Below are 27,644 nucleotides of genomic sequence, written 5' to 3'. Positions count from 1 at the left end.
GTCTCTCTCTCTCTGTATCAAATAATTCTTTTTTAACAAAATCTAAAAGAAGGAAAGATGGTTGAAAACTATTTTCTAGAGGCAAATGTGGCAAAGGCTCGCTTTACAAAGGGTATATGGTACTTTCAAATACCATAAACCCAATGATCTCATCCCAAACTTCTAATTCAACTTAGCAGGAAATAAAACCCCTTCTGGCATTCGCCGTTATTCCAGTTATGGCAATAATGACTTCCCCGTCTACCGATCCGGTTGACAGGTTAAAAATCTCCAAACTCTGTTAACCCTTCCTGGCTCAAGAATATATTAAGCTGGCTGATTCAGCAAACACTTAACTACGGACTTATTCAGGGAGAGCGCTAAGCAAAACTCAATTCATTTCAAAGCCTCTAGAAATCTCGATCCTAGCGCCCACAGCCAGGTTTCAGAGTAAATCACTGACGTTTCGTTCTGAGAATTAAACTCCTTATTGCGCGTCTTACTCTCTTTCCGTGCACAGAAAGAGCTCAATTAAAAGAGACAGACTCTCAAACGAGTGGACTTGGAAGGGGGAAAGCCCGATCCCACGAGCCGGGGCGAGTCACCTGGTCAGCGCCAGGCGGGGGCGACGCTCGCCAACAACGCTGAGGAGAGGACAACCGGCGGAAGGCAGGAGGCCGCAAGCGGCGCTCTGGCCGCCGGCGGCCGAGCGATCAGAAGCCCCCAGTCCTCGGCCCCCGCGCAAGCGACGCCGGGAAATGCCTACATCCGGGAAACCTGCGGCGGAGTGCGGCGGCGGCGACACCGAGTGGAAGGCAAAATGGCGGCGGCGGCGGTGGACTGGTGTTGAGGGGAGAGCCAGGTCCTCGCGACCCCCGCGACGGGCCGCGCTGGCCCGCGGCAGCCCCCCAACGTCTCTCTCCGCCCTGCCCCACCAGGGATACCTGGGGTCTCTGGGACGGGCTCCAGTCGCCTGGGCTACCGTCCTTGGGCCCGTGGCCGCTGTCCAGGAGCCCTGCTCTCCCCTGCAGGTAGGTCTGGGGCTGGTGTAGCGGGTGGGGCGCACTCTCTCCTCCCGAGCCGGAGTTGGCGGGGCGGTGGCCGCCGGGGCCCACGCCCAGCGCCGCTGGCTGGGGTCCAGAGGCTCCTGTGGACCGGCGGGCGGGCCGGGCCGAGTCGGCCCGGTGCGGGCCTGATTTGGCTAGTTGCATGGACCTGAGCTGAGCCCTGCCCTGGGGAAGCGAGGGTTGGCCGCGCCCGGGGCTGAAGGAAGAGCTGCAGGCACCGCCGCCTTGGAAGTGCAGGTTGGCTTGGGGAGAGTTTGGCTAGGTAGTGGCTTTGCGCTGAGTGTCCCGCTTTCACCCTTACCCGAACAGGGACGGGTCAGTGTTTAGGAAGGAAGAAAAGCGAAAGGTGGTTCTGAAAGAAAATTGCAGTTCTTTGCATCCCAGAGAGACTCGATCCTGGATTTACCTTGAAGAAAGCCTGGGGATTTCTGTTTCCAGTCCAATGTAATGTTAGCTTACTGTTCATAAGCTAAGAGGGGTAGCAGGGACGGAAGGATTTTTATGGGGTAGGAATGTGTACCTAAATAAAATGAGGGAAAGAAAAGGAAAGGAATATTACTTGTTGTAACTTCAAAACAAAACTTGGATCGCGAAGAATGACTCCGCAGTGATTTGATTTAACCCCATTCTCTGACTTCTCCAATTGAAAGTTATTTTCTAAGAGAACAAAGTTTAATGTTTGTCACATTTTTATATATATATATATATATATATATATATATATATATCGTTGTGTAGAAGTTATTCCTAAAACTAGTGAAAAATGAGTAAATAAATAGAGTCTCACACACAAATGTTGTGTCAGTTCACCCAGGATCATGAAGCTTGTCAGGCCTTTATGGATTATTTATTGAAAATTAAAATTCTTTATCAGACTCCCTTCATGAGGAAGAAAAGGTAGAAAATTATAATTGGAATGATGTTCTTTGCTAAGATAGCTACATTTGTGATTTAAGTAAGGTTATTTCTTTCCTTTAATAAGTTTGTAGGCAGGTAAAATGAGCTAGTTGATTCCCTAAGGCAGTGGAGGAATTTGATTGATTTAACAGTAAAAGAAGTAGTATTGTGTTCCTCTGATCAGCTGCTGCTGCAAGAAACTAGATCGTGGCACAGGCTGGGGAAGGCACAATCTTTCCGTACCTGAATACCTATTTAATTGCCTTGCCTCTTTCCAAAAGCAAATAAACAAATACTTCTACAAATTTTTTTTTGGTATGAAAAAATTGTAGGGTTTTTGGGGGGGTATGATATCTGTTTTCTTCTATAGGTTGTTTTGTTTTTAATGCTAGTCCTTGTTACTCTGTATAACTTATAGCCTTGGAATAGATCCAACTCTGATTATTTAGTTTTCATTCTAGATGTTATTTTTAGATTAGTGGTTTTTTTGTAGACCACAAAGTTATTTAGTCATTGAACAACATTTTTATCAAGTAGAAATAGCAATCATTTTTCAGCACAAGATAAAATATAGTGGTAGTTTTCACTTTTTGTCAGCTTTGTAGGAAGCAAAGTGAAGAAAATGTCATCAGTAAGCAAGAGAGTCTTGAATATTGCTGTCTAAACAACTGAGACTATATGCTGTTGAAAAACAATACATACTACTACTGTTGCTATTCTCGGAACTTAGTCAAAGCATCGAGACAGGCCATCCTTTTTTATAAACCTAATTCAACCCAAGGTAACACTTTGAAATCCTATTAAGTAATGGTACCTGGTTTTTCCCCAAGTTGAATAACCAAAAATTGTTTGGGTTTGCTGACATTTGCATATTTGATAAAGGTCTGAAGTTTCAAAGAAATGGAGGTTTTGTCTGCTCAGTCTAACCAATTTAAATGTTCCTTAAAAGAATGAGTCATGATCCCTGCCTTTAGGAAACTCAAGATGCAGGTTCTGATGAGAAGAGCACTGGGCTAGTTCAGGATGTGCGGATTCTGTTTCTAGTGTGACCTCCAGTTGGCTGTGTGAACTTGGTCTAGATCCATTTCTTCATCTGGAGTGTGTATGGGGGGATATATATATATATTTAAGATACCCTATTCTCTCTGAATCTATAATCTAGTAGGAAAAATGAAACAACTACAAGAGTAGGGCAAAAACATAGGTTTTGTTTGACCATGCAAAGTGCCTTTACAATTCAGAGAAGGATAACAAACAGGCAGGTCAGTGAAATCTTTGTGAAGATGGCATGTGAATGGCACCTTAAAAGTTGGGTATAATTTCTACAAGATGAGATATGGCAGGAGCTCTCCCAAGAAACAGAATGAGTAAGGATATGAAGGTAGAAAAGCACAAGACAGAAAAGCACAGATACAAAAGCTGAGATCAAGTAATTTGGCTTGATTAGAGTATAAGGTACACTGGGGAGAGGCTGGGTAGGATAGTGAAAAGAGATAAGATAAATGACTGACATTATTGAGTTGGGCATTTATTCTATATTTGACATACGCAATTGACCCTTGACCAACACAGATATGAAGTGTGCGGGTCTACTTATACACAGATTTTTTTCATTAAATATATTGGAAAATTTTTTGGAGATTTGCAACAATTTGAAAAAACTCACGGATGAGGGGCGCCTGGGTGTCTCAGTGGGTTAAGCCGCTGTCTTCGGCTCGGGTCATGATCTCAGGGTCCTGGGATCTAGTTCCACATCAGGCTCTCTGCTCAGCAGGGAGTCTGCACCCCACCCCCACCCCAGCCAGCCTCTCTGCCTACTTGTCATTTCTCTCTGTGTCAAATAAATAAATAAAATTAAAAAAAAAAAAAAAAACCTCACGGATGAATTGGATAACCTAGAAATACTGAAACTAAGAAAAAGATGTTTTGTAGGAATACAGAGTATAATACTTATACAAAGTATATGTTAACTGTGTTAACACGTGTTAACTGTGTTAACACGTGTTAACTGTGTTAACACGTGTTAACTGTGTTAACACGTGTTAACTGTGTTAACAGTAAGTCTTCTAGTCAACAGTAGGCTCTTAATGGTTAAGTTCTGGTGAAGGCAAAAGTTATACTCAGATTTTGAACTGCAAAGGGGTCAACAACCCGAACCCCTGTGTTGTTCAAGGGTCAACTGTATTAAACTGTATTTTGAGCATAATGCTCAAAATAACCTGATTAGATAGGACCATTATTGCTCACATTTGAAGATGGAGAAACTGAGGCACAGCTTGCCAAGATTACACAGCCAGTTAGTGGTAGAACTGGGATTTGTACCCTGCAGCTTGACTCCAAGGCTCTCTAACCACTAATTTAAAAGAGTCATTGAGGGTTCTAGAGTAGGAAAGTGACATTATCAGAACTATTTATTTGGAAGATTAATCTGACACCAATGTAACATGAGTTCCTGGTAAGCTATTTTGCTTTGAAGAATTCTTTTTTAAAAACTCTCTTTATTGGGGTGCCTTGGTGGCTCAGTGGGTTAAGCCTCTGCCTTCGGCTTAGGTCATGATCTCGGGGTCCTGGGATCAAGCCCCATATCAGGCTCTCTGCTCAGTGGAGAGCCTGCTTCCCCCTCTCTCTCTGCCTGCCTTGCTGCCTACTTATGATTGCTCTGTCTGTCAAATAGAAAAATCTTTTAAAAAATTTCTCTTCATTTATTATTAATTTGAATCTTTACATTTGCAATTAGCAGAGATTACTAAGATTTGTTATTGCCAGTGTTGAGTATATCTTGTTGGTTGGTTGGAATTGTAAATTCATACACCTTTCTAGAAGGCAATCTGACAATAAGTGTCAGAATTTTATTTTATTTTTTGACATAGCTCTTTATTATTTTTTCCTTTTTCAAAAATTGTATTTTATTTTAAACTGCAATTTAGTTAACATACAGTGTTATATTTCAGGTGTATAATATAGTGATTCAACAATTCCATACACCATCCAGTGCTCATCATCACAAGTGCACTCCTTAATCCCTATCACCTATTTTACCCATCCCCCCCACTCACCTCCCCTCTGGTAACCATCAGTTCTCTATAATTAAGGGTCTATTTCTCCATCCATGTCCTTAAAAGTGGCAAGATTTCATTCTCTTTTATGGCTGAGTAATATTCCAGTGCATATGTATGCACTACATCTTTATCCATTCATCTGTTGGTGGGTGCTTGGGCTGCTTCCAATTTGGCTATTACAAATGATGCTGCTAGGGACGCCTGGGTGGCTCAGTTGGTTAAGCAGCTGCCTTCGGCTCAGGTCATGATCCCAGCGTCCTGGGATCGAGTCCCACATCGGGCTCCTTGCTTGGCAGCGAGCCTGCTTCTCCCTCTGCCTCTGCCTGCCACTCTGTCTGCCTGTGCTCACTCTCGCTTCTCTCTCTATGACAAATAAAAAAAAAAAAAAAATGATGCTGCTATAAATATAGGGGTGCATGGATCCCTTTGAATTAGTGTTTTTGTATTTTGGGGGTAAATACCCAGTAGTGCAGACTAGATCTAAGGGTAGTTCCATTTTTAACATTTTGAGGAACTGTTTTCCACAGTGGCTGTTCCAGTTTGCATTCCCGCCAACAGTGCAAGAGGGTTCCTTTTGCTGCACATCCTCACCAACATTTGTTGTTCCTTGTGTTCTTGATTTTAGCCATTCAGATGTCAGTATTTTAAATATGAGCATATCTTGGAGATATTGCGGGTTTAGTTCCAGACCACTGCAATAAAACAGATGTTGTAATAAAGCAAGTCAAATGAATTTTTTGGTTTCCCAGTGCATGTAAGAGTCATGTTTACACTATACTGTAGTCTACTGATAGTGCGACAGCATTATATTTAAAGGGATAATAAATACATCCTAATTTAAAAATATGTTACTGCTAAAAAATGCTAACCATCATCTGAGCTTTTAGCAAGTCATAATTTTTTTGCTGGTGGAAGGTCTTGCCTCCATGTTGATGGCTGCTGACTGATCAGGGTGGTGGTTGCTGAACATTAGGGGGGATGTGGCAGTTTCTTAAAATAAGACACCAGTGACATTTGCTATATCACTCAACTATTCCTTTCATGAACAATTTCTCTGTAGCACACAAAGCTGTTTGATAACATTTTTTTAAACATTTTATTTATTTGAGAGAGAGAGAGAGACAGTGAGAGAGAGCATGAGCGAGGAGGAGGTCAGAGGGAGAAGCAGACTCCCCGTGGAGCTGGGAGCCTGATGCGGGACTCGATCCCGGGACTCCAGGATCATGACCTGAGCTGAAGGCAGTCGCTTAACCAACTGAGCCACCCAGGCTCCCTGTTTGATAACATTTTAACCACAGTAGAACTTCTTTCAGTATTTATTGGAGTCAGTCCATTCAAAGCTTGCCGCTGCTTTCTCAACTAAGTTAAGAAATTCCTTAAGTTTATATAATATTCTAAATCCTTTGTTGTCACTTCAGCAATCTTCACAGCATCTTCACCAGCAGTAGATTCCATCTTGAGAAATTACTTTCTTTGCTCATCCATAAGAAACAACCCCTCATTCCTGAGAGTTTTGTTATGAGGTCTCATCACATCTGTAGTTACTCCTCCACTGCAGTCTTGAACCCCTCAACATCATCCATAAAGGTTAGAATCAGCTTCTTTCACACTCCTCTTAATGCTGCTATTTTGACCTCTTCCCATGAATTATGAATGTTCTTAATGGCATCTGGAATGATGAATCATTCCAGAAGGTTTTCGGCTTACTTTACCCAGATATATCGGAGGAATCGCTGGGTATGGCACCTACAGCCTTATGAAATGTATTTCTTAAATAATGATACTTGAAAGTTGAAATAACCTCGGAATACATGGACTGCAGAATAGATGTTGTGTTAGCAGGCATGAAAAACAACATAAATCTCATTGTATATCTCCATCAGAGCTCATGCATGACCAGGTACATTGTCACTGAACAGTAATATTTTGAAAGGAATCTTTTTTTCTGAGCAGTAGATCTCAACAATGGGCTTAAAGTATTCAGTAAACCATGTTGTAAACAGATGTTCTGTCATCCAGGCATTGTTGTTGCATTTATAAAGCAGAAGCAGAGTAGATTTAGTGTAACTGTTAAGGGCCCTAGGATTTTTGGAATGGTAAATGAACATAACATTGGCTTCATCTTAAAGTTACTAGCTGCATTAGCCTCTAACAAGAGAGTTGGCTTGTCCTTTGAAGCTTTGAAGCCCGGCATTGACTTCTCAGTGGCTATGAAAGGCCAAATGGCATTTTCTTCCAATAGAGGCTGTTTCACCTACACTGGAAGTCTGTTATTTAGTGGAACCCCTTTCTTAATTATCTTCGCTAGATTTTCTAGATAACTTGATGCACCTTCTAAACTGGTACTTGGCTGCTTTGCCTTGCACTTTATGTTATGGGAATGGCTTTTTTCTCTAAATCTCAAGAACCTACCTCTGCTAGCTTCAGACTTTTCTTCTGCAGTCTTTACCTCTCTGTCTTCACAGAATTGGAGAGATTTAGGGAGGGCCATGCTCTGGATTAGATGCTGTGGCTCGTTTTGATCAGTTACACAAACCACCGAAACTTCTATCAGCAGTAAGGGCATTTCACTTTTTTAATCATTCATGCATTCATTGGAGTAGCACTTTTATTTATTAGTTTTCTATTTTAAAGATTTTTATTTTCAAGTACTCTCTATATCCATCATAGGGCTCAAACTTAACAACCCTGAGATTGAGAGTCACATGCTCTACCAACAGAGTCAGTCAGGCACTGCTGGAGTAGCACTTTTAATTTCCTTTAAGAACTTTTCCTGGGCGCGCACCTGGGGGGCTCAGATGGTTAAGTGTCTGCCTTCAGTCAAGTCATGAACCCAGGTTCCTGGGATCGGGCCCCACATTGTCATTGGGCTCCCTGCTCAGTGGGGAGTCAGCTTCTCCGTCTCCCTCTGCCTCTCCCCCTGCTCATGCTCTCTCTCTCTGTATCTCTCTGTCTCAAATTAATAAATAAAAAATCTTAAAAGAATTTTTCTTGGGTTGTCTGGGTGGCTCAGTTCGGTGTCTGACTTTTGATCAGGTCATGATCTCATAGGACGTGGGATCCAGCCCCACCACAAACTCCTCATCAGTGGGGAGTCGGCCTGAAAGATTCTTTACCTCTGCCCTTACCTCCGCTTGCATTTTCACTCTTTTTCTTTAAAATAAATTCATAAAACGGGCGCCTGGGTGGCTCAGTGGGTCAAACCTCTGCCTTCAGCTCAGGTCATGATCTCAGGGTCCTAAGATCTGGCCCCACATCAGGCTCTCTGCTTAGTGGGGAGCCTGCTTCCCCCTCTCTCTCTGCCTGCCTCTCTACCTACTTGTGATCTCTCTCTGTCTGTCAAATAAATAAAATCTTTGAAACTAAATAAATGCATACATACGTAAATCTTAAAAAAAAAAAAATCTTTTCCTTTGCATTCACAACTTAGCTAACTGGCACAGGAGGCCTACCTTTTGGCTTGTCAGCTTTTGACATGCCTTCTTCAGTATGCTTAATCGTTTTTAGCTTTGATATAAAGCAAGAGACCTGCAAATCTTCCTTTTACTTGAACACTTAGAGGCCATTATAAGGTTATTAATAGGGTTACTAATTTCAGTGTTGTTGTGTCTCAGGGACTAGGGATACCTGAGGAGACTGGGGGACAACTGGTTGGTGGAACATTCAGAACAGCTACATTTATCAAATTTGCTATCTTGTATAGGTGCAGTTCATGGTGTACCAAATCAATTACAATAATAACATCAGATATCACCAATCACAGATCATGATAACAAATGTAATAATAATGAAAAGTTTTGAAATACTTCAAGATTTACCAAAATATGGCACAGAGACATGAAGTATGCAAATACTACTGGAAAAATGGTGTCAATAGATTTGTTCAAAGCAGGGTTGTCACAGGCCTTCAGTTTGTTTAAAAAAAAAAAAAAAGTATCTGAAACAGTAAAGAGAAGCCAAATAAAAATAGATATGCCTATGTGTATTCTCTTTGATGCAGTAATTCCAGTTCTGGGAATTTATTTTTATTTTATTTTATTTATTTTTTTTAAGTAGGCTCCATGCCCAGTATAGAGCCCAACATGGGTTTTGAACAGTCCTGAGATCCAGACCTGAGTTGAGATCCAGAGTCATACACTTAACCAACTAAGCCACGCCGTGCCTGGGAATTTATCTTAAGGGAAGTGCTCAACAATGTGTGGACAGCAATTTTTATTGTCACATTTTTAAATGAACTAATTTTGGTATTTACAAGGAATATGTTATATACATGTAAGCTATGATCATAATAAAAAAAAAAATTGTGAGCTCACCACCCATCCTCAGAACTAGGATATTACCAGTACAATTAAAGTTACCAGTGTTTGAAACATTATAATAGCAAAAATTGGAAACAACCTAAATGCCCATGAGTAGGGGATAGATAAATTATGGTACATATACATGATGTAATTCATTATTTAGTTACTTAGAAAAATAAGGTTGCATTGTTATATTTTCTCAGTTTCAAGAAATTCTGAACGGTAAGTCTAAAACCATCTGTTTAGTAACAGTATTTCAGGGAAAGTAAAAGAAGCATAGTTGTTTTTTATAGTCAATTTTTTCCTTTTTTCAAAAAAGATTTTATTTATTTATTTGAGACAGTGAGTGAGCAAGAGAACACAAACGGGGGAAGGGACAGAGGGAGGGAGAGAAGGAGAAGCAGGTCCCTGCTGAATGTGGAGCCTGACGTGGGGCCAGAGAGGGAGGCAGACAGTTATCTGCCTGAGGCACCCAGATGCCCCATAGTTAATTTTTTCAATAATATATATTTTTTTCCAAAGATTTTATCCATTTAATTGACAGAGAGGGAACATAAGCAGGGGGAGTTCAAGATGGAGAAGCAGGCCTCCCACCGAGTAGGGAATCCAATGCGGGCTGGATCTCAGGACCCTAGAATCATGACCTGAGCCGAAGGCAGATGCTTAATGACTGAGCCACCCAGGCCCCTCAATAATATTTCTTAAAACATTTTTTAAATTAAGTAATCTCTATACCCATCGTGGAGCTTAAACTTAAATCCTGAGATTGAGAGTCATGTGCTCCACTGACTGACCCAGTCATGTGCCCCTAAACATAGTTTTTTATTAACTTTCAATAGCATACATTTATCCAGTAAATTGTATACCTTTTTCATTTTTTTGGTGGCAATAAAGTTTGAATCTCAGCCTTATTCACATTCAGAAAAAATTCTGAATGTGAATAAGGCTGGATTTCTTTGGGCTTTGGGGTAGTTAACACATAACATGGTGACATGCCACTTTTATTGTTTTTATAACTGAGTATATAATTTTGAGGTATATTGAAGAATACTGATTTTGTCTTGTCTTTGCTTAAACTATTTTTTTCTTAGCTAAGTGAGTTATTGCTGGAAATTAAACATTTGATGGTGATAACTCAAACGACTTTGATGTGTATGTACTTCATGAATCTCTCCTACCTCTGAAAATTCTGTGATCTCACCTAAATTTGGCAGTTCTTTATACCTTTAATTGCATTGCCTATTGGATGACAGTTCCTGAGTACATAATGCTGCATGGTAGTAGAATCTTTTTGAAGACATTTTGACAATCAAGGATCTAGATTCAACCATATGTGATGTTGCCAATGAAAATAACACAGTTGAAGGCACATGGGTGGCTCAGTCAGTTAAGTGTCAGATCTTTATCTCAGTTTAGGTCTCCATCTCAGGGTTATGAGTTCAAACCCCACATTGTGCTCCATGCTTGGGGTGGAGCCTACTTATAAACACACACCTGGAGTGGAAATGACAAGGGAATTTCACCTTTTATTTATGGTCAAATTAGCTATGTGCACTGTCTGCTGTTCCAGAACTTCTCTGCTTTGGAGATGGCAACATTTCTTTAAATATTGACTTTAAGGGACACCTGCCTGGCTTGGTTGGTAGGGTTTGCAACTCTTGATCTCGGGGTTATAAGTTTGAGCCCCATGTTGGGTATAGAAATTACGTAAAAATAAAATTTGGGGGGCACCTGGATGGCTCAGTGGATTGGGCCTCTGCCTTTGGCTCAGGTCATGGTCTCGGGGTCCTGGGATCGAGGCCCACATCAGGCACTCTGCTCAGTGAGGAGCCTGCTTCCCCCTCTGCCCATCTCTCTGCCTACTTGTGATATCCCTCTCTTTCTCTCTGTTAAATAAATAAATAAAGTATTTAAACAAAAAATAAACAAAATTTTGACAAGATGGGACCAGGGAGGGAGACAAACTGTAAGAGACTATCTCAGGAAACAGGGTTGCTGGGGTGGGGGAGAAGGGATAGGGTGGCTCAGTTATGGACACTGGGGAGATTATGTCCTGTGGTGAGTGCTGTAAATTGTGTAAGTCTGGTGATTCACAGACCTGTACCCCTGAAGCAAATAATATGTTACATGTTAAAAAAAAAAAAAACAAAAAACTTTAAATGAAAGAATGCATGCAAAATCCATAGCACTGATTCTAGCCCATGTAAAGAGAATAATATAATCATGGCTCTGTTGCTGTAAAAATAAACAAACAAACAAACAAAGTAAAATTTTGGACGCCTGGGTGGCTCAGTTGGTTAAGCGATCGAATCTTGGTTTTGGCTCAGGTCATGATCTCATAGTCATGAGATTGAGCCCTGTGTTAGGCTTTGTACTAAATGCAGAGTCTGCCTCAGATTCTTTCTTCCCTCCCCCTGCTCACTAGGGTGCTCTCTCTTTCTCTTCTCTCTCAAGAAATAAAATCTTTGAAAAAAAAATATTTAAAAGTAAAATAAAAATCTTAAGGGGCTCCTTGGGTGGCTCAGTCCATTAAGCATCTGACTCTTGATCTCAGCTCGGGTCTTTATCTTAGGTTCATGAGTTCAAGCTTTGCTTTGGGCTCCATGCTAGGCATAGAGCCTGCTTAAAAAAGAAAAAGAGAAAAGAAAATCTTTAAAAATAAATAAATATTGACTTGTGTATGTACTCAATTTCAGAAATAATAGAATGTGGAAAGCATGTATCTTACAATCAACAAAACACTTTACTTATTTTCAAAAGATGGTCATAGTACTACATTGTTCTTTTGATAGTTTATTGGGCCCTAAGCAGCAGTAGCTAGATTCACAGGCGCTGTGGCCCATATGTCCAGTAATGTCCTCTTCAGGTCCAAATATGGTTCCTTTTGGTCCAGAGACTTGTTCAGTTATCTTTGTTTTCATTCTTTGTCCTCCTCTCTATCCCCTCTCACTCATTCATTCAACCACAGTACACAGGGGTATAACAAGAATGGCAGGGCCTTAATAAGCACTACTATTAGAAAAGGAGAAGAATAGGAAATAGCAGTAATTGCTGATCTGTAATAATTTTGAAATCTCAATAGGCAGGTCTTGAAAGCAACTGGCTATGGAGGTAGGGGATTTTCTTTAATTGGACCTTAATCCAATTATATGGAAAGAACTCCATCCTCATTCATTGTTTTCTGTGACCCTTGACCATTGTTCCCTCAAAGAACCTCTTTGGGGGTTTTTTTTCCATTATCATCCTTGGCTACATAGGGAAGTGTGAGCTTTGGGAGAATAGTCCCTCTTTAGAAGGTACAAATCTTTCTCATCTAGATTATGGTTCGTGGAAGTTGGGAGCCTCAGGGATTTAAATTATAAATAGTCAAAGGCTGGGGCACCTGGGTGGCTCAGTGGGTTAAAGCCTCTGCCTTCGGCTCAGGTCAGGGTCTCAGGGTCCTGGGATCGAGCCCCACGTTGGGCTCTCTGCTCAGCAGCGAGCCTGTTTCCCCCTCTGTCTGCCTCTCTGCCTACTTGTGAATGAACCCTCTCTCTCTGTCAAATAAATAAATAAAATCTTAAATAAATAGTCAAAGGCTTCTTTAAAAAATCAGAGTTTGAGTATTTTTTTGAAAAAAAAATTAAAGTTATTTTCTCAAAGTTAGTAAGCCTCTGATGTGTTTAGTTCTAGTCAATTCCTTGGGTCAAAAACCATATTTCATATGTGTTAGTAACCTCTTCCAAAAATTTGAGAGCTCCCATTTCTATACTCAGTTGGTTATTTGAGATGCAGCTATCCCCTTAGAGTGGGTTTTACCACTGAGGTACTTTAAGTCAGCTGAGAGATGCTAGTGGACATCTGTGCTGAGCCTTTTAATTCCATCTCTTCCTGTTTGGGGTCTAGATCAGGCTGTATTCCAACCCTGCAGGATTTTAAATTTCTGTGTATTCCTTCCTATTTCTGTTTGCAAATCAGCTACTTCTTTCCTGACCTTATCATTTATTTATAATACTTTGCCAAATAGCCAATAGCAGCCAACATACACTTCTAAGATTCTCATTTTCAAACTCTATTTTATAGAACTACAAATTCAGTAGACTCTTTGTCACCTTGTAAGTTATAATAGGCAACAGCTTTACCAAATATTCAGCCACTGTAAAACATGGCTCTTCATTTTTCCAGCCCCAGTATCACTTTCCTTGAAGCTCTTTGCCTAACTACTAAATCTATACTGTATTAGGGTATCTGTTATAGTAGCACATCACTTCTCGGTACCAATTTCTTCATCTTTTTTTTTTTTTTTTAAGATTTTATTTATTTGACAGAGAGATCACAAGTAGGCAGAGAGGCAGGCAGAGGGGAAGGGGGAAACAGACTCTCCACTGAGCAGAGAGCCTGATGCGGGGCTTGATCCCAGGACCCTGAGATTATGACCTGAGCCGAAGGCAGAGGCTTAACCCACTGAGCCACCCAGGCACCCCTCTAGGTACCAATTTCTGTATTAGGAGAATGAGAGACCAAATGGGCAGATAGACAATGGCGAGATCATATATGAAAATAGAACTGTGACCCACAGCCTCAGTAGCAATAGGCCCAAACAGCCAGGTCTTTGTCAGTAACTGCCAACTTCTGACTCAGGACTAACCAGGGAAAGACAAATATACCCCCAACCAATCACAGAGGATGCCCTGCTTCAAGTTAGCTGGCCTCCAGCTTCCTTGTGGCAGAGCATACCTGATGTCTTCCCTTTTATTCAGTTTAAAGCTTTTTCATTCCCCTGCCTGCCTTTGAATCTCTGCCAAAGAGATGGTGAACTGCCTGACTCCCTTGCTGTGGCAAGCTGTTCATAAGTAGATTCTGCTTATTTTTAGTGGTATGTATGTATGTATGTATTTATTTATTTATTTAAGAAGTTTTTTTTTAAGTAGGCCTCATTACAAGGGCTCAAATTCATGACCCTGAGATCAAGACCTGAGCTGAGATCAAGTCAGACATTAACTGACAGAACCACCCAGGTGTCCCTTGGGTGGTCTCTATTTCCACAATAATATTAGGCTGTTTTGTAGTTAACATTGCAAAATATCAGTGGTATAACACAACAGAGATTTCTTTCTTCTTTACACAAAGTCCAGTGGGGTTCAGTAGTAAACCATTCAGTGGCTTAGGAGCCCATATTCCCTCCATATTGTGAAGCTACCATCTCAAAATGTGACCAACATTGTCATTGAAGCAGGAAGAGAGAGATGGAGAAGCGCTGTCTTCTAACTGCCTCAATTAGAATTGACACATTACATCAGTTCATAGAGCTTTGGCAGGAACTAATTTAGGAAATAAAGGGCAGTATGTAAATATCGTTTCTGGCACAAGGATTTATCAAGACCAATTAGATAAAGATATGTCACACTTCTCTATTCCATCATTATTGATATCTGATGGTATGGATTATCTTTTGAAACAAACATTTAATCCTAATGATTCAGGGTACCTGGGCGGCACAGTCAGATGAGAGTCCAACTCTTGGTTTCAGCTCAGGTCATGATCTCAGGGTTATGAGATTGAGCCTCACAGGCTCTGTGTTCAGGATGGAGTCTGCTTGAGATTCTCCTTCTCCCTCTGTCCTTCCTGCTTTTGCTCTCTCTCCCTCCCTAAAATAAATAAATAAAATCTTTAAAAAAAAAAAAAAAAAAGGTAACGTCTCTGTTATTTCCCCCTGAAAAGCTAATGTTGGAATGATGTTGTTGCGTAGAATTAATTTTTCCTTTAAATTAAGAAAACCGGGGCGCCTGGGTGGCTCAGTGGATTAAGCCGCTGCCTTCGGCTCAGGTCATGATCTCAGGGTCCTGGGATCGAGCCCCGCATCGGGCTCTCTGCTCAGCAGGGAGCCTGCTTCCTCCTCTCTCTCTGCCTGCCTCTCTGCCTGCTTGTGATCTCTCTCTGTCAAATAAATAAATAAAATCTTTAAAAATAAATAAAGAAAGAAAGAAAACCTTTATGTTCTTTGTGTGTTTTGTATTTGAATAAGAATAATTTGCAGCAGAACCATTTCAAGATCCAGAGCACTGTAGTCATTTCTTTTCTTTTTTAGTTGTTAACTTTATGTTTTAGAAAATTTCAAGCACATACAAAAGTAAAGGGAATAGGATGATGAACTTTCATGTGCCCATCACCCAGCTACAACAGTCATCAGCTACTTTGGTCTCATCTATGTCTCCATCTACTTCTCTGCAAAACCAAATTTTATTTAATAAATAAAATTCCAGACACCATATTTTAAAATAAAATCCAGACATCATATTTTATTCATAAGTGTTCCAACATGTAGATGAAAAAGCTAAGCATAAACTGATTTTTCATTTATTTTAACTTAAAACACATTATTACATATATACCAGAACACAGTCATTTCTGGACCGTTGTAGCCTCAGATGTTAACAGTGTTAGAAATTACATTATTCAAGTACAGAGTTACAGGATATAGGATTAGGATGACTGGCCCAGCATTTTCTTTTCTTCATTTGATTTATTTGAGAGAATGAGCAAGTAAGAGAGAATGAGCAGGGGAAGGAGCAGAGGGAGAGGGAGAAGCAAACTCCCTGCTGAGCAGGGAGCCCTATGTGGGACTCCATCCCAGACCTGAGCCAAAGGCAGACGCTTAACTAACCGAGCCACTCAGGTGCCTCTGGTTCAGCATTTGCTGAAATGTATTCCATAGAAATGAATCTCATGAAATGCTCAGAGGTAGGAAAGTTCTTTGGTCAGATAAGTTTGGGTAACACAGCCTTCTCTTCTTATAAATTCATGTATTATGTAAAATGAGGTCATATTTTGTGATTCCATTTTGGTTTTTAAAAAAAAAATTATTAATTTGAGAGAGAGCATAAGTGGGAGGGAGGGACAGAAGGAGAGGGAGAAGCAGACTCCCCATGGAGCAGGGAGCCCTACACAGAGCTTGATCCCAGGAACCTGAGATCATTACCTGAGCCAAAGGCAGATTAACAGACTGAGCCACCCAGGTGCCCCTTTTTGAGCCCATATTGATTTATAGTAATATTATGTTAGAATATGCAGTATTTAAAAATATCTTAATTGAAGTAGAGTTGATACATAGTGATACATGAGTTGCAGGTATACTACTCGGACAACTCTGTGTTATGTTTCGCTTACCACAATGTTGCTACCATCTGTTACCATATAATGCCATTACAATACCACTGACTGTATTCTCTATGCTGTACGTTTCAATTCAGTGGCTTACACATCTCATAACTGGAGGCCTGTACTTCCCATTCTCCTTCACCCATTTTGCCCATTCCCTGTCCCTACCGCTCTGAGAACCATCAGTGTCTTCTCTGTGTCTGTGGGTTTGTTTTTGGGTTTTGGTTCTTCACTTATTTTTTAGATTCCACATATAAGTGAAATCATATGGTATTTGTCTTTGTCTGACTTATTTTACTTAGCATAATACCCTTCAGTTCTGTTCATGTTGTCACAAATGGCGATGTCTCATTCTTTTTTTTAAAAGATTTTATTTATTTGTTTGAGAGATACAGAGCAAGAGAAAGAGAGCATGAGCAGGGAGAAGAGGGAGAATCAGGTTCCCCACTGAGCAAGGAGCCCAACATTGGGCTTGATCCCAGGACCCTGGAATCATAACCTGAGCCAAAGGCAGACCCTTACCCCACTGAGCCACCCAGGTGCCCCCATCTCATTCTTTCTTATGGCTGAGTAATATTAACATTGTATCTATAAACACCACATCATCGTTATCCATTCATCTGTCCTTGGACACCTAGGTTGCTTCCATATCTTGGCTATGATAACTAATGCTGCAGTAAACATTGGGATGCATATATCTTCTTTAATTAGGGTTCTTATTTTTCATTGGGTAAATATTCAGTAATGGAACTACTGGGTTGTATGGTATTTCTATTTTTTATTTTCTGAGGAACATCTATACTATTTTCTACTGTGGTTTCACCAATTTACATTTCCACCAACAGTATACAAAGGTTCCTTTTTCCCACATCCTCATCAACACTTGTTATTTCTTGTTTTTTGATTGTAGCCATTCTGACAGATATAAGGTGATAGCTCATTGTGGTTTTGGTTTGCATTTCCCTGATGATTAGTGATGTTGAGCATTTTTTCATGTATCTGTTGTCCATTTTTGTATGTTCTTTGGAAAAATGTCTCAAATATGCCGTATAGGTAGTGATTGTATTAGTTTCTTGTGGCTTACCTGGCAAATCACTACAAATGAGGTCTTAAAAAGCATACATTTATTCTCTTACAGTTCTGGAGGCCAGAAATCCAAATTCAGTATCACTCACCCAAAATCAAGGTGTTGACAAGGCCACTCTTCCTCCAAGAAGCTCTAGGAGAAAATCTGTTCCTTGCCATTTTGGCTGCCAGCTTTCCTTGGCTTCTGACGACATCACTCCACTCTCTGTCCCCTCAGACACACTGCCTCTTCCGCTTCTGTGTGTATCTGATCTCCCTCACCCTTCTTCTCAGAAGAACACTTACAATTCTGTGTACTGCTTACCTGAATAATCCATGATAATCTCTCCATCTCAAAATCCTTAATGACATCTGCAAAGTCCCTATTTCCAAATAAGATAACATTTACAGATTCTAAGGATTAGGAAGTAGATCTGTTTCAGGATGCCATCATTCAGCCTACTATAGAGATTCTTACTGTTGAGGGACTTCTACTTTATATTATATAATATTAAAGTTTTTCAATGAGTATACATTTTTGTATAATTAGAAAAAACTAAGATTATAGTTTTTTAAGGGTAAAAAGAAGGGATAAGTTACTTGCATTTATTAGTTCAGCAGATATTTTTGCACAGCTTACTGTTTACCAGGCTCTGTGTTAGGGATGGGAGCAAATGTTGTATATTGACAGAAAGGTAAATTATGATTATTTTGTTATTTTTTTTGTAATTTTATTTTTGTTATTTTTTATGCTTATTTGTTATTTGTTATTCTACTCTATCAAGGAGAATGATTTTGGAAATGGTAAAATAATAATAGTAAAATGATACTAAACTTGGAATTGGAACCCAAAATAAATGACGTGTTAACGAAATGCTTAGATGCTATGAATGAAATGTAACTCAGATATTGAAAGAACTAAATATGACATTGGATAACCACTGATGTTAATCCTTGATGGCAGAAAAATGATAGGTTGCAGAACAGGAAATGGAAAATATTTTCCCTTTCAGGAAGGGCAAGAAGGGGAATTCTGTAAATTTTAAACTGGTGAGCTAAATGTGAAATGTAAACTATTTCATTAGTAAGGTATTAATATTTTTGGAAGGCTTAGGGAAAAACTGCTTATCATTAGGGGCCAGCTTTCTTCATAAAAGCATAAGATGTGTCCATCTTAATTTCATTTATGAAGTAATTATCAGTAGATTGGATTATGTTGTAGACAGAATATGTGTGATTTTCAGCAACACAATGACAGAGTTCATTTTTGTTTTTAAAAATGGAGAAATGTGGTCTTCTTGTTAAGTAGAATTGGATCGATCATAACTAACTAAGAACTGTACCGCAGAAGTACTCATTATTGAGTCACCAGGAAACTGCCTCTGATGGTCTGTTTCAGGACTTCATCCTTTTTCAGGCCTACTGCAAATAGTCGTTTATGTATATGTATAATTAACATCCATAAGGGTAATTTTAAAAAATAAAGCATTTGGTTTTTTTCTTTGTGGGTTTTTTGTTTGTTTGTGAGAAGGGAGAGTGGTGGAAGGGAGCAAAGGGAGAGGGAGAGAGAATCTCAAGCAGGTTCCATGCCCAGCACAGAGCTTGACATGTGGCTCAATCTTAAAACCCTGAGATCGAGATCTGAGCCGAAATTAAGAGTTGTATGCTTAACCGACTGAGCTCCCCAGAAGCCCCCCAGAAGTGTTTATTTTTAACAGCTCTAAGATATAATTTATTTACCATAAAATGTACTTATTTAAAGTATACAATTCAGTGGTTGTTGGCCAGAGCTATACAGCCATAATAATAATCTAATTTTAAAATAGAAAATGGCTTTATTTTACCTGTAGTGTTTTAAAACTTGCCCTTTTAAATTAAGAATGTGGGGGCACCTGGGTGGCTCAGTGGGTTGAGCCGCTGCCTTCCGCTCAGGTCATGATCTCAGGGTCCTGGGATCGAGTCCCACATCGGGCTCTCTGCTCAGCAGGGAGCCTGCTTCCCTCTCTCTCTCTCTCTCTCTGCCTGCCTCTCTGTCTACTTGTGATCTCTGTCAAATAAATAAAATCTTTAAAAATAAATAAAGAAAGAAAGAATGTGTTATGACGGGGCACCTGGATGGCTCAGTCACATAAGCGTCTGCCTTCCGCTCAGGGCATGATCCTGGAGTCCTGGGATTGAGCCCCCTGTTGAACTCCCTGCTCAGTGCAGAGCCTGCGTCTCCCTCTCTCCCTCTCTCTCTCTGCTACTCCCCGTGCTTATGTTCTCTCTCTTGTTCTGCGTCAAGTAAATAAAGTCTGTTTAAAAAAAAAAAAAAAGGTTCTGCGTGTCTATTCTTGTCAGTATATTTAGATAGAATTGCATCATTCTTTTTACATCTGCTTCATACATGTAGATGTACTGTCAATTGCTCAAACAATTACTGATGAACTTCTAGAGCGATACCATGTTTTGCCGTTATAAATGGTGTTGCAAGCAGCATCCTTCATCTTTGAACCCTTGTGTTTCTTTAGTTGTATTGCATTGTTCCTCATAATCTTTATTCAAGCCTTAAAGTAAACCTTGTTATTCCAACCATTTTATGCCTCGAGACAGTTTTTGAGAGAAATAAATAAGCCAAGTTCACATTGCTTAAATTAATAGAACAGATACTTGAATAATTTTTTGTTTTTCCATTACTTTCTGGCACCTCTAGGATATGACAAACTAGAGCATTATCCAGAAGAGCATGGCTAGAATTAGGGAACTTAGGGGTGCATCCATCAGTTAAGCATCTGACTCTTGTTTTCGGGCTCTCTCTTTCTAATAAATAAATATTTAGGGAGCCTGGGTGGCTCAGTGGTTAAGCGTCTGCCTTCGGCTCGGGTCATGATCCCAGGGTCCTGGAATCTAGCCCTGCATCTGGCTCTCTGCTCAGTGGGAAGCCTGCTTCTCCCCTTCTCACTCCTCCAGCTTGTGTTCTCTCTCTAGCTGTGTCTCTCTCTGTCAAATAAATAAATAAAATCTTTAAAGTAGATAAATAAAGGAACTAGGGATGCATAGGAGACACGTGTATTTCATTTATCAACATATACATATATTGAGTGCTCATTATGTCAGTCTCTGATAGCACTGAACAGTGATTATGAGACAGAAAAAAGCTCTCATAGAATTTTTTTTTTAAAGATTTTGTTTATTTATTTGACAGAGATCACAAGTAGGCAGAGAGGCAGGCAGAGAGAAAGAGAGCAGGGAGGCAGGCTCTCTGCTGAGCAGAGAGCCCGACGTGGGGTTCGATCCCAGGACCCTGAGATCATGACCCTAGCTGAAGGCAGAGGCCTAACCCACTGAGCCACCCAGGTGCCCCTCTCATAGAGCTTTTATTGTCAGTGAGGGAAGATAGACAATTAACAACTAAAACAAGTACAATAGTTTTAGACAGTAATAAGTACTACTAAGAAAATAAAACTGGATAATTAGGTGACCAGTCATTGAGAGTTATTGAGGAGGTAACATAAGGCTGAGTAGGAGGAGGTACTTATATTTGCCTGTAGACCTTTTTATGTAACATGAATGATTATTACTTTTGTAAGAATAGAAATGGGCACCTGACTGGCTGTATAGAGCATGTGACTTTTTTTTTTTTTTTTTTTTTTTGTAATAGAAGAGAGAGCATGTGGGTACAGGGGAGGGGAGGGAGGGAGAGGGAGAGAATCCCAACCAGGCTCCATGCCCAGCACAGAGCTGAACACGAGGCTCCATCTCACGACCCTGAGAGATCATGACCTGAGCCGAAATCAAGAGTCAGATGCTTAACTGACTGAGCCACCCAGGTGCCCAGAGCACGTGGACTCTTGATCTTGGGGTTGTAAGTTCGAGCCCCACATTGGATGTACAGATTACTTAAAAATATATAAGAATAGAAATAGGCTCCTAGTAGATGATAATTAGCAATGTTTCACATCCCAGTGGTACCACTTAGAAACTGTTTTACTCAAACTCTCTGAACCTGTTTCCTCATATACAAAGCAGAGATAGTAAACCTTCGCAGAGCTGTTAAGATGGCTAAATAAGGATTTAGACAAAGTTGTTTAGTACCGGCCCATAACAGGCTCTCAACATGTACTGAGCAGGATTTCATGATGCTCCCTGGAAAGAAAACATCTTTAACGCTCGCTGCATGTCACAGATAGAATGGCTTTCTTGCATTAGTGCTTTCCCTATCAGTGAAGATACTTAAGTAGACTTTATGTGACTGACTGTTCTTCTAGCATGTTTTTTTTCCCAGTTTATTTTTTTTTAAGATTTTTTTTTTTTAATTTATTTATTTGACAGACAGCGACCACAAGTAGGCAGAGAGGCAGGCAGAGGGAGAGAGAAGAGAAAGCAGGCTCCCTGCTGAGCAGAGAGCCCGATGCGGGCTCGATCCCAGGACTCCGGGATCATGACCTGAGCCGAAGGCAGAGGCTTTAACCCACTGAGCCACCCAGGCGCCCCAACCAGTTTATTTTTTTTTTTAATTTAAATGCAGTTAATTAACATATAATGTATTATTGGTTTCAGAGATACAGGTCTGTGATTCATCAGTTTTATATATACCCAGTGCTTACTACATCACATGCCCTCCTTAATGTCCATCACCCAGTTCCCCCATTCCTCCAGCCCCCTTCCCCTCCAGCAATCCTCAGTTTGTTTCCTATGATTATGAGTCTCTTATGGTTTTTCTCCCTCTCTGGTTTCATCTTGTTTTATTTTTTCCTCTCTTCCCCTATGATCCTCTGTTTTGTTTCTTAAATTAGTCATATCAGTGAGATCATATAGTTGTCTTTCTCTGATTGACTTAATTCGCTTTAGCATAATAACCCTCTAGCTCCATCCACATCATTGCAAATTCTAGTGTGTTTTAGAAGACATTCATGCCTTAAGTGAGGAATAAGACAAGTTGTCCACAGACACCCTTTCCCCCTCCTGTCATTAATGAACTTACTGTCTCTGGAGTCCCAGTCCACGGTTGGTGAAATAAGCTCCAGCATTTGTTTTTGACGCATAAACGTATCTTCTGGACTAGTGGCTTAACACCTTTTTAAAGCAACAATCCTTTCTTCTAAAGAAATCTTATACTTGAAGTCTTATTTTATTTTATTTTAGATTTATTTGTTTAGGGGTGCCTGGATGGCTCAGTTGTTAAGCCACTGGCTTCAGCTCAGGTCATGAGCCTGGGGTCCTGGAATCGAGTCCCACATCAGGCTCCTTGCTCAGTGGGGAGCCTGCTTCTCCCTCTCCCTCTGCCCCTGCTCATGTGTACAGTCTCTCTCTGTCTCTTCCTCTCTCTCTGTCAAATAAATAAATAAAATCTTGAAAAAAAAAGAGATTTATTTATTTATTTGGAGAAAGAAAGCATGAGTGGGAGGGACAGAGGGAGAAAGAGAGAGAATCTAAAGCAGACCCTGTGCTGATCATGGACCCCAACGCAGGGTTTGATCTCACAACTCTGATATCACAACCCAAGCCTGAAACCAAGAGTCAAACGCTTAACCAGCTGTGCCACCCTGATGCCCCAGAGTCTGATTTTAAAATCTAGAATTGGAGCTTCAGGTTGAGGTTGATGAGAGGCCGTCCATTCACTTACTAATCCCTCTATCTGTATATACTTTATATGCTTACTAAACACTCTTTTTTCCTTTAAGTTTTTAATTTATTTAAAATGTAATCTCTATACCTAACATGGGGCTTGAACTCATGACCCTGAGATCAAGAGTTGCATGGGCTCTGAGACAGCAAGGCACCCCTGTTTACTGAGCACTCCCAAAATTATATTTTATCATCATAATCAGTACTTGATATAATTTTATAAATTAGGAAATAGGCACAGAGAGGTTAACTAATTTTCCTCTCTGTACGGTAATCCTTAGTGGAGCCAGAACTATAACCCAGGTCTCTAACTAATAAATCAGTGTATGTTTTCCCCCAAACACATGGTACTGCTTTATCAGTTAATCACTTTATAGCTTTGTTTTTTTCTTTTATAGGGTTAATAATTTGATTGTAAAGAATTTCAGCATTCCTGGGGATTTCTGCAAAGGATCATTTTCAGTCTTGCTCAAGAGAAAGTACTGGATCGGTCAAGTTGTTCTTTCAGAAGTCCTTTGTGTGGGTTATAAATATAGATGTTTTCATGAAGAGGAGTGAAAAGCCAGAAGGATATAGACAAATGAGGCCTAAGACCTTTCCTGCCAGTAACTACACTGGCAGTAGCCGGCAAATGTTGCAAGAAATTCGGGAATCTCTTAGGAATTTATCCAAACCATCGGATGCTGCTAAGGCTGAGCATAACATGAATAAAACATCAACTGAAGATCCTCGACAAGTCAGAAATCCACCCAAATTTGGGACACATCATAAAGCTTTGCTGGAAATTCGAAACTCTCTACAACCATTTGCAAATGAAACAAGTCGGAGTTCTTCAGAAGTTAATCCACAAATGCTGCAAGACTTGCAGGCTGCTGGATTTGATGAGGTAGGAATTTTGAAAGACAAAAGAAAGGATTTTTCTTACCTCACACTATGTAAGACTATTTTGGTGATCACCCTTTGAGAGAATTTAACTGTGTATACAAATTTGTATATTCTAATCAGCAAAGAATGTCTACAATTCCATTAACTAGTGAAATAAAATAATTAGTTATTTCTTTAGTTTTTCTCTGTGGTTTCTGGGATTTAAAAGGTCAAGTCATTGGGACGCCTGGGTGGCTCAGTTGGTTAAGCAGCTGCCTTCGGCTCAGGTCATGATCCCAGCGTCCTGGGATCGAGTCCCACATCGGGCTCCTTGCTTGGCGGGGAGCCTGCTTCTCCCTCTGCCTCTGCCTGCCATTCTGTCTGCCTGTGCTCGCTCTCTCTCCCTCTCTCTCTGACAAATAAATTAAAAAAAATAAAAAATAAAAAAAAAAATAAAAGGTCAAGTCATGAAGTCAGATAGAAGTGCAGTTGAGGAAAGCTGCAGGGGAGGACAGAGTAGGTCTCTGAGTGTAGTAGGAGCTCTGGAGAGCCTATTGGCTGTGTGGAAATGACAGTTTATGAAGTTTAAGTTCATACTACAGAGAAAGAAGTAGAATCAGGATTTCCTTAAGTAGCTATGTTCACATAATTCTCAGGCCCAAATCTCAAATTCACAAAAACTAAAAATTTACATGTTGCTCAATCTGCTAGAATTTTGAAGTTTTATTTTGATGAAATTTCATTTCATGTTAATTATGCCAAATCTTGGGACACCTGGGTGGCTCAGTTGGTTGAGCAGCTGCCTTCGGCTCGGGTCATGATTCCAGCGTCCTGGGATCGAGTCCCGCATCGGGCTCCTTGCTCAGCAGGAGCCTGCTTCTCCCTCTGCCTCTGCCTGCCATTCTGTCTGCCTGTGCTTGCTCTCTCTCCCTCTCTCTCTGACAAATAAATAAAATATTTAAAAAAAAAAAAATTATGCCAAATCTTTAATATTTACCCTTAGAATTCACATTGAAAGTTTTTCATAGCACATATATATGTTTACAGTCATATATGTTTAGATCTATAATCTGATGTTTGGATTATAAAATTTTTTTTCCATGATAACATACTTTCTCTGAATATTTTAGGTGGCAGAAATCATTTTGGTTACCAATTGCCATGGAAAATGTAACTAAATGTTAATGAGCACGTGTTAATTAAGTTCTCCTTTGAAACTATAGTAACTTTTTTTGTGCTTATAAAAATACCTATTTCAGGGGTACCTGGGTGGCTCAGTTGGTTGAGCCACTGTTTTCGGCTCAGGTCATGATCCCGGAGTCCCAGGATGGAGTGTCTCCTTGGTCTCCCAGCTCTGCGGGGAGTCTCCTTCTCCCTCTGACCTTCTCCCCTCTTATGTGCTCTCTTACTCTCTCTCTCTCTCATATAAATAAAATCTTTTTAAAAAAATGTATTTCCGGGGCGCCTGGGTGGCTCAGTGGGTTGGGCCTCTGCCTTCAGCTCAGGTCATGATCTCAGGGTCCTGGGATTGAGCCCCGCATTGGGCTCTCTGCTCAGCGGGGAGCCTGCTTCCTCCTGACTCTCTGCCTGCTTCTCTGCCTACTTGTGATCTCTCTCTCTGTCAAATGAATAAATAAAATCTTTTAAAAAAAATGTATTTCCTGTTAAAAAGTAAAGAAAACAATGAAAATTATCTTTAGCTCTACTACATAAAGAATTACCTTTAAAATTCTTTCATTATCGTTAATATTTTGGTGACCACATTTTCAGAGATTTCTGCAGTTAAAATTGATAACTTAAATATGCATTATAGTAAAGGATTTGAAAAGGAAGATTTCAACCAAACTGTAGAGAAAAAAGTTGAGTCTGGTGTACCCTGTTCATCCACTTGATTACTATTTTTTCCTATCATTTTTATGCTAAATGTTCTAAAAATAATTTGATTTGTTTCTGAAAATATATGGAGAGAAAAGAGGAGAGGGCCTTTGTTGTTTTCCTGGTTAGTAGTTGGAGGATTAAGGAAATGGCTTCACATGGAGTTTCTGCTGAGTACTTTCTTCCTCATCTCTTAGCCAGAAGGCGAAGAATAAAGAAAGGAATGAATCATGGCACCTGAGTGGCTCAGTCTATTAGCATCTGCCTTCAGCACATATATGTGAAATCATATAGTATTAGTCTTTCTCTGACTAACTCACTTAGGTCAGTGGCCTATTCTTTATCTTTGGAAATAATAACAGTAACTGCTTCGCATTACAAAGGTATGTTAGCATTATTACAATCACACATTTCACAGTTGTCACCTTGTAACAAGGTTAAGCAAGGTTGCTTTACTAAAAGCATTTAGACATTTATCAATTCTCATTGGTCCAAAGAATGAAGTAAAGGTATTATTTTATCCCTACAGTGACATAAAGAATATGACAATTTACTTCTGCTACCTCCTTGAATGGCTCATTCTGGTAGCTTTTCATTATATTGCAGGATTTTTTAAAAATCCTAACTTGGTAGTTTAAAATTTTTATCCAGGAATGCCTGGGTGGCTCATTTGGTTAAGTGTCCAATTCTTGGCTTCAACTCAGGTCTTGATTTCAGGGGAGTGAGATCGAGACCTCCTCAAGTTCTGCACTCTGTTGAGTCTGCTTGGGTTTCTCTCTCCCTCTCCCCCAGTCCTCCTGCCATGCTTGCTTGCTTGCTTGCTCTCAAATAAATAGATCTTTTTTAAAAAATGTAAAAGAATAAAATTTTTATCCAGTTTTCACTTAATTATTTTATCATTTCATAAACCCTATCAATTCCTTTAGCTATTCAGGTTCAAGGCAGTTGTAGTTTTTTGAGAAGGTTTTGAGTGCTCTGTAAAATTAAAACCAAGTATTTCAAGATTAGTTTCTTTGTAGGAATAAATATTAAATAGAATTGATGTGTTCTTGGGGCATATAAATCTACAGTCACTGGAGTATATTTTTGCTGCTAAGCATGGGAAAAAAACCATAGTAATGTGGACACAATGTTTTCTTATCAGACTTGTATTCTAAAGTTACTGATTTAAGGGTCTTTTTTTTTTTTTTTTTTTTTTTTTTTTGGTAGACAGAGATCACAAGCAGGCAGAGAAGCAGTCAGAGACAAAGAGAGAGAAAGAGGGGAAAGCAGGCTCCCCACTGAGTAGAGAGCCTGATGCAGGGCTCAATCCCAGGACCCTGGAATCATGACCTGAGCCAAAGGCAGACGGTTTAACCCAGGTGCCCCAAGGGTCTTCTTTTTTACACTGGGACCAACACCACCACTTTCAGAATTTTAATATATATATTAACAGATGCAAAAAAATTCTAACATACAGCAATAATTATTCAGAAATAAAAGCCAGCATATTAATCACCAAATGAAATTCTAGTGCATTTAACAAAAATATGGTTCCCACTATATTGAAAAAGGATGGTGGGTGCCAGTTTTCTTACCAAGTGAGATGACACTGCTGTGTGATAGTAGCATAAATACAGTTCTTTTGGTTTAATCAGTTTTAAATGTAAGTACTCCCTGTTGAATTTTAATTTGGAGTGATATGAATTATTTTAAATTTGCACATAAAGTGAGACTTATTAATTCTTTTGTATCTCACTGCAAACTTGCAAAAATCCAAAGAATGATGCTTTAAACAAAGTAGTGACTTAGTT

At 39.9% G+C, this 27,644-nt stretch overlaps 1 protein-coding gene across 1 annotated transcript in view; it reads left to right on the top strand.

The window, feature by feature from the left end:
• Window positions 1-680: 680 nt before the first annotated feature.
• The window catches only part of LATS1 (large tumor suppressor kinase 1), a 52,712-nt gene continuing 25,748 nt past the window's right edge, over window positions 681-27,644 (top strand). The window contains exons 1-2 of the mRNA XM_047733969.1: window positions 681-1,010; window positions 23,511-23,998. Of these exons, the coding sequence (XP_047589925.1) occupies window positions 23,657-23,998 (342 nt within the window). The 5' untranslated portion in view covers window positions 681-1,010; window positions 23,511-23,656. The remainder of the gene's footprint in view (window positions 1,011-23,510; window positions 23,999-27,644) is intronic.

Source organism: Lutra lutra, chromosome 6, assembly GCF_902655055.1.
Source record: "Lutra lutra chromosome 6, mLutLut1.2, whole genome shotgun sequence".
Lineage (NCBI taxonomy): Eukaryota > Metazoa > Chordata > Mammalia > Carnivora > Mustelidae > Lutra > Lutra lutra.
Note: the sequence above shows the minus strand (reverse complement) of the source record. Positions and strands in the feature narration are given on the sequence as shown.